We start from the raw sequence: 10,903 nt of genomic DNA, 5'->3' as shown, positions 1-10,903 counted from the left end.
GCAGGGTGCTGCCAGCTTGCTGCAAGAGACAGCTGAGGCTGCCATGGGCACCACGAGGGTGAAGGGAGCAGGTAGGGCTGGTGGAGGCAGCAAAGAGCTCCAAGGAGGGGAGGAGGAATTCTGCTTTCCTCCTGATCCTTCTGTGCCAGAGCACCAGAGCCATCTGACCCCACTGCCTTTGGTGACCTTGGCTGAGGTGCCTTCAATAAAAAAAAAACAACTGAGCTCACAGGGAAGGGCAATGGCTTGGGTAGAAACGGGGATTAGGGATAAGAGAAAACAGCAAACAGCTACATGCAAAATAGGCAAACTAAGTATATAATCCTACTGGATTTATAGGAGAGATATTGGCACATACCAGGAACATTTCAAGCCAAATGTATGACAGCATTCCTTACACCCCTCCCACCCACTGCCATATCCCAGCTTAATGCAAAGCCCTTTGGCTTCCCCAGGCTTAGAGCTTCGTTTTATTGTTCAAACAGGTCAACAATTGCAATCAGATGTTGACTCCAGGCAAAGCACAAACACTGTGGTGTGTTAAATGTACAGCACCACTTGGATGGAGTCTCTCTATCCCAGTTTTGCTGCTGGCAATGGTGCTGTGCAGGGTGGCAGCTGGGCTGGTAACTCCCAAGGCTGCCTAGGAAAACCAGGAAACTCATCAGTGTTGTGCCATGGATCCAGTGGGAGATCAGTCAATGAGCTCTGTTCTTAAAGCATGAACTCCATTTCTGGAAGTCATTTGGGGAGGAGAACTCTCACACCAACTCTGCTTTGGTTTGATATAAAATCATAGAACTGTTTAGGTTGGAAAAGACCTTTAAGATGATTGAGTCCAACCCAGAGCTGGAGTTTTTAAGGCTGCTTTAGAAAGAAGCAGGCACTTCCACAAAGTGCCCTTTTAACAAGAATTGAGCTGGAGTGGGATACAGATCATAACATCTTTGTAAGACAGGATCCTACAGGTGTATCTGTAAGAAACAACCTTTACCATGCTGGGGGAGAGCTAAAGACTACAAAGATTCTGGCTAGTGCCTACAACAAAGACACCCAAAACACTTGGCACTGAAGTAATTCGGTTTATTTCACACCAGGGGAGTGTGCAGCTAGGTTATGCAGATCCCTTCCCAGTGGATGGGATTGTTTTGCTCCAGTATAAATCTCCACATGCTCAGCACTATTCATTGTCAGGGGGTGCCTGTGGAGCTGCTGCTCCCTCCCAGCTCTGGCACAGCAAGAACAACATTCCCCAAAAGCACCCTCAGAACATCCCTCTCCCCAGGCAGAAGCTTCCCCCTCCCCACAGCCTGCCCAGGCATACACAGAGATATCTCAAACTGAGCCTGGGGCACTTTTCCAGACAGGAATATTCTACTGTTGTGTCACTGACCACAGACCTTGCAAGGCATTATTCAGGTGTTAACATCCTGTGCTTTATTTTGCAACCTGACCAGGACAAGACCCATCATTTCTTGGTTTGTTAGCACGCTGAGAACTCTGAGGTGCCAGAATTTTACTGCCAAATGACCATTTACACTGACCACAGCAATTAACCAGTTGGCTTGGATTTGACCAAATCCCAGCCTCAGTTCAGTATTAGACAGATGCACAATGTACCACTTACAGCTTCACTCCTTTCTCTTAATTTTCATGCTGTTGCGTTTGCTTCGTATTTTTGTTTCAAGTTCAGAAACCTTATTAAAGTTGTTATGGAAAAAATAAATTTATTATTCAACATATTCAATTAGTTCAAAATGGAATGATCCTCTTTTCTTTTTCTTTTCCTTTTTGGCTTTCATTTACAACTGGTTCCATTCAGTTTGACTGTTTTTATCTTTTTCTATTTATAACCAGCACCAAGAAGAAAATTACCATGGATACAGTACATATGCAAATTAGCTAATGGAAAAATATATACATTTCACTCTGTAATGAGAAAACTTAAATGATATTGTTGCCATGGAGAATATATCCCTGTATTATAATAAAATATCAAGCAATAATCGACTGCTAAGATTCTTTTCCACCGACAAAAAATAGCACCATACATGAGATAGTGAGACTCTACACTCAATAACACAATTGTGCAACTAGAAATGTACAGTACTTTAGTAACAGTACAGAGTATTGTTTACAATATGGAAATACCACCACTGTAATCAAAAGAGCATCAACCTCTTATGAACAACTAAGAAAAGTATTGTCATAGATACACTGAAACAAACAGCTTTTCTTTTCACCAGAATGTGGTAACTGAGGGCAGAGCATAGCTGTGAATTCATTGTAAAGCTCCTATAAAGTGATAAAAACCAGAACTGCAGGAATATTGAACAAATTTTTTCTTCTCTTATTATTTTTCTGGCTATTGTAAGATGGGAAGGTTGTCACCATATAAAATAAGAGAACTGAATAAAATGGAGCTGTGTTGTGCCATCAGTTTTTAATCAATGTTGGGGGGTTTGATTATAAAACATAAAAGCTTGATGCATGCTAATCTGTGAGCTGTGAGAGCAAGAGAGGTGTTTTTTCCTCAGTGCTCAGACAGTCAAAGAAATTTCTTGTAAATTCCTGTTTCCTTAGGTAGGACACATCCTTAGGTGTCCTTTGGGTCCAGGACCCAGCAGATTGTGGTCAGGCCACAGGTCTAACCAGCCTAGCACCCTGTTCTGGACAGTGGCCAGTAGTGAATTATTACTGAAAAACCCACAAAAACTAAAATCCTTCCTCTCCTATGCTATGTTCCTACCTTTTGCCTAGAGAGGGTCACAGATCAGCACCAGAAGGAAAATGTTCCCTGCTGTGGAGAAGCACCTTTGATTTCCAGCAATGATAATTCACATGCAACTCTGCCAAGGTAAGAGAGAAAACGTTGCCCATGAGAAGGAAAACAGCAAATTCCAAACAGAGTGAAAGGTGTCAGGGGACCCAGGGGTGGCTGTGGGGGCAGAGAGGCAGCAAGGACAGTCCCAGTGTCACTGCAGGCAAAGGGGAAAACACCATTGTGAATTACCAATATAAACCAGGTCCTCTGGGCTCTGTGTGATGTCTTGAACTTTCTCATTAGCAGTCCTTCTACCTGTTAATTTGCCTAACTGAACATCACCTGGTATTGCCTAAATCTTCCCTGTCACCCCTGCCAGCAATTTTCCATTGGTTACTTGCTAAGTAGTTACACAACCTCTGCGTTGGTGACAGGGTGGGAATAACAGAAAAATGAGGTCTGATCCTGATTATAAGTTGCCAAGAAAACATCCAACATAACAAAAACCAAGCTGGAATCATTTCCCTGATAGAGAAAATCATCTGAGGCATTGGAAAGCAGATCTGTTTGAGACAGGCACTTGAGAAAAAGGTGTGCAAATGTGCCCTTGTGCATCAGGCCAGCCCTGCTGCACACACACTCATTTGCACTAACAAGCACAGGTGGAAATGTGAAGCCCACACAGGATTAGTCTGTTGGTGAACATTATCTCCCTGTGCTTGAAAAATGTAGCCCTTAATAAAATGCTAAGAGGTTATTCCAGTGAGGTCCTGGATATGGAAAGAAGGGTAGTAAGGAAAAATTGCTTTAAAGCCTTGTTAGGTACTAAGAGTCTTTATCCTTCCTTGCATTGAAAAAAAGAGACAACAGCAACAAAGACAACCTGGGGCCAGGTGTGAGCTGCAATCCAGCCTGGCCCAGGGGCTGGGGGAGTAGCTGGCCTTGGTTCTGTGCTCAGCTCCAAGGAGTCCAACAGTCCCACGCAGTTCTAGAGCGAGTACAAAGCTGCAGTTATCCAAAGGGCTCTGTTCCTGTCACCAGCAGTGGGCTGAAACTCAGCCATGGCCTTGGGCCCTGGCAAGGGAAATGGTACTTGGTGGAGCAAGATGTGGTAGGGAGACACTGATGTGTGTGACAACGGAGGGGACAAGGCTTGCCCTGGGCAGAGCTCCTGTTTCAAGTCTCACATTGCAGAGAGGAGTTTGGTTTAAAGTGCAGAGACATGGAAGAGAGTAAAGTATTGTGTATGCAGCACCTGGAAATGCTCTGACAGCACCAAAGCTGATAGCACCAAACCTGACAGCACCACCAAAGTGAGACAGGGAGCATTCAAATACAGCCAGTCAATTCCCAACCCTTCCTGAAACCAGTGGAAGCCTGAGCCCTCTGGCTTCCACAAGCTCCAGGTTTCACTTTGAATGTCTTGTATCCCCAGCTACTTCTGGCTCCAAAGGCTACATAACCTCAGCTGTATAAAAGAGCCCAGAGATAGGAAACACCTGTTCTGCTCCCCACTACATCCTTTTCATAAAGGTTGTTCCAAATCCAGTTTCTGTTCCAACCCTATCCAGTTTCACAGTCCTCTTATAAGAACCAACAGTCTCATTATCTGATTGACTTCTAAAAATTGGAGGGAGCGTAGGCCAAGCAATCCCTCAGTGAGCTCTACTGGATGAAATGATTTCTGGCTTCTCCCATCTCATGTAAATGGTTCTTGTTTAAAAGTAATTATCTAAGGCTGTTAATAAGTTTCCATTTCACTAAGATCAGAGAAAAATGAGGTTTCATAAAAGAAACTCTATTATTCTGGGGAAAAGATAGAGAGGACTGTTTTTCAAAATTAGAAGGAAAAGCACTCCCTATTAGTGGCTCTAAAAATATGACTTGGAATGTTGGATATAATTATACTGAGTTTTCTGTAGGAAATTCAGAGATGCCCATCCTCTGCTATCAGTTTTCACAAGCTTTTACAGAGAATCCTCTCTTTAAACTAAGCCTTTCATTTATACATGTCCCTCCAAGCCCACTCTGCAGTGGGGTAACTGCTGGGAACTGAAAACAACAGATAAAAGCCAAGATTAAAAGATTAAGTAATGTCTCTACCTTTGATGAATTACTTTGCCAGAGGCCTTCCTCCATGGAGATACCCATAACCTTATCCAATGTAATCACTTTGCAACTCTTGTCCTTTTCTTTAATGGTAGCAAGCCATCCAGTGGCTGGTGATTTAATATATTAAAGTAAGAAGCATTAATGAAAGATGTGAGGATGTCAAAATACTCAGAAATGACTGGCTCCTTGAGATGACCCTTTCTGTGTGTTTTTTTTTAAGGTGGATGAGCAGATTACTTTGGCATCCAGTCTGCAGAATTAGTTTCAAGTCTCATTAGGTATGCTTTGGGATCCACCACACCATGTAGCAACTCATGAAGTTCCAGTACTCAGACCTACTAGTCCGTAATTTACATACAAACAGCTGGAAGACTCTAAGGAGTAGCACAGCTTCATTAACTCTTCTGCTGCATCTTGTTTGCATAAAAGTCTCTGCAAGTCTGGCAGCAGCGCTGGTACCACCGCATGTCCTGGCACAGGTTCTTCTCACGGATCACCCTGCAGTACACTGTCCACTGGTCCCCTGTGCACTTGTAGGTGAGGGCAGCTTGGGAGGAGACAAGAAAGGAAAACTACCAGATTAGCCAGGGAACAGCACTGAAGGTGTGATCAAAAGCCGTGAGGGGAGGGAGGGCCACCCTTGCCTCCAACACTGGAGAGCAGGCGATTGATTTCCTTCCTTCCTTCCTTCCTTCCTTCCTTCCTTCCTTCCTTCCTTCCTTCCTTCCTTCCTTCCTTCCTTCCTTCCTTCCTTCCTTCCTTCCTTCCTTCCTTCCTTCCTTCCTTCCTTCCTTCCTTCCTTCCTTCCTTCCTTCCTTTCCTTCCTTTCCTTCCTTTCCTTCCTTCCTTTCCTTCCTTCCTTTCCTTCCTTTCCTTCCTTTCCTTCCTTCCTTCCTTTCCTTCCTTCCTTCCTTCCTTCTGATACAAAAAGGCCTAGATGAACAAAACATCTAAACATTCAGCCCAGATTTAAGGCCATGAACTCCACACTCCAGCCAATGGCAATATGTGGGATGGAGCTGAGTAACTCACACACCTGCAAGAACATCTGAGACAGACCTTATGAATCTAAGATGAGAGAGTTCACATAATAGAAAATGAGCCACAAACAAGGCTAGGACTAATATTTTAGAGGTCCAATGTCCCTCATAGGTTGTGAAGGAAGACAGGAAGGAAGTGACAGAATAAACCCCTCTGAATGTGTCATCACTGAGAGACACTGGACACAGACATAAAAGTCAGGTGAGGTGAACTCCACACGTAGACACTTCTGCAACTGTTATCCAGGACAAAAAACCATTCTGAAGCAGGGTCAAGGCAGCATGGGTTCTGTGGACTACTGGAATTTTTTTCTGGGATTTTTTTTTCTGATGCTTCCATTGCAGAAAACAGAAAATTCTGTTTAAAGCTTAATCCAATTCGAATTGTTTATAAGCAAGAAGACCAAAACACTCAATGATATGTCTTTCTGCTAATATCAAATATCATTGTTTCTGGCCCTGGTGATTCCAAGCCTGGTTTAGAAACAAAAGCATCCCAAATTACTTGCAGATTACTTTCAGCAGGGACTTGAGCCTCCCCAGTCTTCTAAAAACGTGTTTTATTGCTTTGTCCTAAAATGTGAATTAGGATGGATTTCTTGTCTCATCAGTGTATCAAGGGCTTACTTCTCAAAGGAAATGTTTTCCTTCCACTATGCTCTTAGTGCTAAAATATCTGGGAAGTACTCTCATATGTTCTTTACCAGAAGAGGTTAGAAGCCCCTCAGCATGAGTGCCTCTGCAAGAATGAAAGTACCCATTCTCTTAAAACATCTGGTAAACTTTTGGGGAACAAATTTCAGTTCAGAAGCTTCAAATCCAGTCCTAGTTTAAGTGCTATTTAATACTGGACAGCACTATTAGAAAGTGGTTGTCTACTGTTTAGCAGCTCTGTGTTTTCATGTGTGTTAGAGGTTTCTCAGCCTACAAGACCAGCTCAGCTGTGAGGGAGGAGGATGCTCCTCCTGGTAACCTCTTCTTGTTTGCAACCCAGCCTCTTGTCCCAAAATGGGACAGGAGGCAACCATGGGGCTGTGTCAGTGTAGCTGATGCCTTAATTTAGTTTCATCTTACTGGTGGTGATGTGTGAAATGTAAAGAAACCAACTTGCTTCTTGGAGCTGTGGCTGAACACACAGGGCTGAAGTTTGGAAAAATATATTTTTGGTATATTTATATTTTTACCCCCTTATAAACTGAGGAAATATGATGTGGAAAATCATGGGAATCTCACATATTTGTATTAACAGAGGCATTCTTAACTAGTGATATGTCTTAAGTACAGTGTTAAGGTGTTTCAGGGAACAGATGGTTATCACCATATTCCCATCTCAGCCAGGGACACAGGGGATGCAGGGAGGGTGAGGAGGAGGAAGTGACAGAAAATCACAGGTTTTACAGGAAGAGGCTGGATGCTCTCCTGCCCCCTGGGCAAATCAATCCATCACACCACCTGTCAGGATCACGTACTTTTCTTGGGGCACGATGAATAAATGATCCTACTTTACACTCACTGCAGCACAGGCAGGGTGTGGTGATGGAGAAGGAAGCACCAGCTTCCTCACCTCTGTGATCAATCAATCAATCAATCCAATCGATCACCTACTATTTGTGTGCTCCTGTTGTTCTCTCAGCTCCAAGCTCTGCCCAGCACTCCCTTTGGGCACAGCCTGAGGCAGGGCTCAGACAGGACCTACCCACAGCAGACCTTCAGTCTGGAGTCTGAGCCTCTTCAGGCTGAGCCTCTCCTCATTTCTGCCCCACAGGGTCACTGCAGCCCCACTGTCACCGCCCCAGGGCACCCTGGGCAGGTGGCACCTTCCCCCCAGTCCCCTGACTCACCGAGCCTGGGCGAGGTGATGGTGTTGACGTTGATCTTGTCGTTGCAGACCTCCTGGTGGCACTGCCTGTATGCTGCTGGCTTGGCCAGGGCTGGGCACTCGCTGCCGTGCCGCCCGGTGACCTTGTGCATGCACTGCACCACGCGGGACTGCAGCCCCTTGCCGCACGTCGAGGAGCACTGCGGGAGACAACACCCTGAGCACACAGTTTTGCAGGTCACAGGAATGACAAATCCACTGCCAGAGCACAGTGTGCAGCCACTGTGGTGCTGAGGACTCAACAGCAGGGTTGTGGTGGCAGCCAGGGACCCTCCATGTGGCTGTGGCATTTGTCCAGGATGGTTTTGCACCTTCGGAAGTGCTGTGAGCAGAGGAACTCTCCTGGCACAGGGAAGGGAGCTGTTGCCTTTCTGCCCTGAGTTCATCTACTCTGACTGTCCCCTGTGGATGCCCATGGGGTTCATGCAGACAAAAACACAATTCCCCCCACCAGCCATGAAGAGGCAAAGCTGAAAAATGTGTACTGCTTAATTATGGACAGCAGCTTCCACCTCCCCCTCTGTGAGGGACCTGGTGGCACTTGGTTTAAAAGCCCTCTCCAAGACTTGGATGGTCTAACATCCACAGACAGGAAGACCACAGCTAGGCACTGATGAAAGACAAATCTCAGGATCAGAGCAGAGGCTGGCAGCTCCTGCATGCCCAGACCTCTGAGAAGCTCTGCTCCAGAGAGGAGAGAGCACATTAGGTTATTCCCCCCGCAGTCTATCCCTGCTAACTGTCTGGCACTTGCCTGTCCTCCTGGGAGAAATTGCAAATTGTACTCATGAGTTTTGGCTGCTATTAGCCAGGAGGCCCAGCCTGCTCATATGCTCTCTTTGTTGTCATACAATCACAGTCCCTCCCTCTCCCTCCCTCTTCCTCTGGCCCAGTCACTTGTGATTTACAATGTCCTACTTGCACGCTGTTCAATTTTAATAAAGCAAACACAGTGAGCACAGGGAGGTGAAGCAGCTGGAGTCAATAAAAGAACCTTATATTTAACATAAAGAAACAAAGGGTTGCAAGACTTGGGTAAGATTCCTGTTTCTGCTGAAGCCACACACAAGCAAATGATGGGGGAGAGGAGGAGGTGAAGGAAAACCCAAGAGATATCAACAGAATGATGTAAAAAAAGGTCATGTTTTCTATCCTCTGCTGCTTCTGAGCAAAGTCAGGGCATCAGACCTTTCTCCCTGGAAAACACCATCACCTCAGAGAGGTAATACTCAAAAGAGAGATGCCAAACATTGGAGAGGCTCAGATGATGGGCACCACTGAAGTTGGACTGAAATCCAAGTATAAATCCTGTGTGGATGCTTGTGAGACCTGGATCTGAGAGCAGAACATGTGGATGCACACAGAGCTCCACCTCTACATCCATGGGGTGAGTACAGCAAAGCCATGCTCATTTTGGTCTGGAAGTATCACAAGAAACCCCTGCCTTTTGGGTTTTTTTCCCTTTAAAATCTTCTTATTTCAGTTTAGGTTCAACACACCAGTTTATGACAGATATTCTTGCAGTTAGGTTTTTCAGATGTTGAATTTACATAAAAATTTGATCACTGTCAAATAATACCTCAGCAATGGTTATGGTATGTAGGATTATGCTGAATGAACCCTTCTCTTGCCCTACAGTGAGTTATTCCAAATATCAGGAATTAAAGTCCCTGGTTTAAATCCCCTTCACAATTTGAATTTATGCAGTGAGATCTGGGCATTTCATTAGTTTTGTGTGTCCCTCAGCTCTTTCCCAGCACTAAGTGCCCTCAATTGCTTCCATCAGCCTGGAAGACAGTCAGGCATGGCCACTGGATTTAAAATGAACAATTTTTATCCTGATAAATGCAACTACTGGGTTCTTCCACTTCACCAGTCAAATGCAACCCTTAATCCTCAGGATTTCAGTGGCACTTTTAGTCTTCACAGTGCTTTACTAATCTTAATCCTCCCCAAACTCTTTACATGAGGAGGGAATTGTACATCCATTTTACAAACAGAATAGCTGTTATCACACAGGCATTAAATACCTCAGGCCAAGGGATTCCTGCACATGATTGTAACATAGTGAGTCTGAAACATCTGCCTCTGGCTTTTAAGCACTCCCTGTGCTCCTAACAGGGGAGAAAGAAGGAAAAAAACCAAGAAAACAGCATTTTTCTCATAAGGTGAATTAGGTTTTCAGATACCAATATACAAACACTCACCTACCTTTGTCTGTGTTCCTGTCTCTGCATTTGTTAACCAGCAAGGAGGGCAAGCAATGAAACTTTTTTCCACAGACACTGCCAACTCCAATCCTCAGACAAATAACAGCAGAGCTTTTGCCCGAAGCAGTTTTATTCCTTCTCCTGGGAGACTGGGATCATCACCTATGCTATGCAATTAGTTTTTCACAGCCAGGAAGACAGATTTTAACATCTTTCTTGAACTCTTTTGGGCTTGGCAGCTAAAGGAAGGTTGGACATCTGGCTTATTTTAAGACGAAATTTTCAACTCAGTACTTGGATAGTCTCTTTCCTAGGAATTTCAATAGGAAATAGGAATAGATACAAAATACATACAAAGGGGGAATTGTTACTCATGCTGCACTATGAAAAGAGGACATCATTAAAAGAGGCATGAAAATCAAACTCCAACTGAACAGCAAATTCCCATAAATACTTTCTCTCCTTCTCTGGACGGCTAAATGCACTGCTATGGACTCTCTGCTCCCAGATGTTTATAGAGCAAGGAAGCATATCCACAGAACAATTTTCAGGGCTGGATTCACCAGAGAAAACCCACCAGCAATCCTCTGGGAAGCTGGGACTGGGACAAGGGGTTGAGCAGAAATGCTGGTGCCAAACAAAGAAGTGGATTTTCCCATCCACCAGGCTCTGCCAGTGGTGTCACTATCACCAAAATGCATTTGCAAAATTCCCAGAGTTTAACCACAATGCCCTAAACTGATAATACAGGCACTGTAAACTGGAAATCCACCCCCATGCAAAGATCAAAGGGTTGCTCAGCACTGTAAAACAGAGGGGATTAATGAACAGCTACAAAAAGTGAATCTAATGAGAGCCCCTTTAACTCCCAGTTCAAACACTGCTTGAGAAGGCAAAA

At 44.6% G+C, this 10,903-nt stretch overlaps 1 protein-coding gene across 2 annotated transcripts in view; it reads right to left on the bottom strand.

The window, feature by feature from the left end:
* Positions 1-1,067: 1,067 nt before the first annotated feature.
* The window catches only part of ADAMTS17 (ADAM metallopeptidase with thrombospondin type 1 motif 17), a 156,142-nt gene continuing 146,306 nt past the window's right edge, over positions 1,068-10,903 (bottom strand). For both annotated transcript variants that reach the window (XM_085070355.1, XM_085070356.1), the window contains 2 exons: positions 7,758-7,935; positions 1,068-5,423 (listed from right to left, as the gene is read on the bottom strand). In XM_085070355.1, the coding sequence (XP_084926481.1) occupies positions 5,272-5,423; positions 7,758-7,935 (330 nt within the window). In that variant the 3' untranslated portion in view covers positions 1,068-5,271. The remainder of the gene's footprint in view (positions 5,424-7,757; positions 7,936-10,903) is intronic.

The sequence above is a fragment of the Lichenostomus cassidix genome, chromosome 10 (assembly GCF_008360975.1).
Source record: "Lichenostomus cassidix isolate B80296 chromosome 10, HeHo_3.0, whole genome shotgun sequence".
NCBI classification, from domain to species: domain Eukaryota; kingdom Metazoa; phylum Chordata; class Aves; order Passeriformes; family Meliphagidae; genus Lichenostomus; species Lichenostomus cassidix.
Note: the sequence above shows the minus strand (reverse complement) of the source record. Positions and strands in the feature narration are given on the sequence as shown.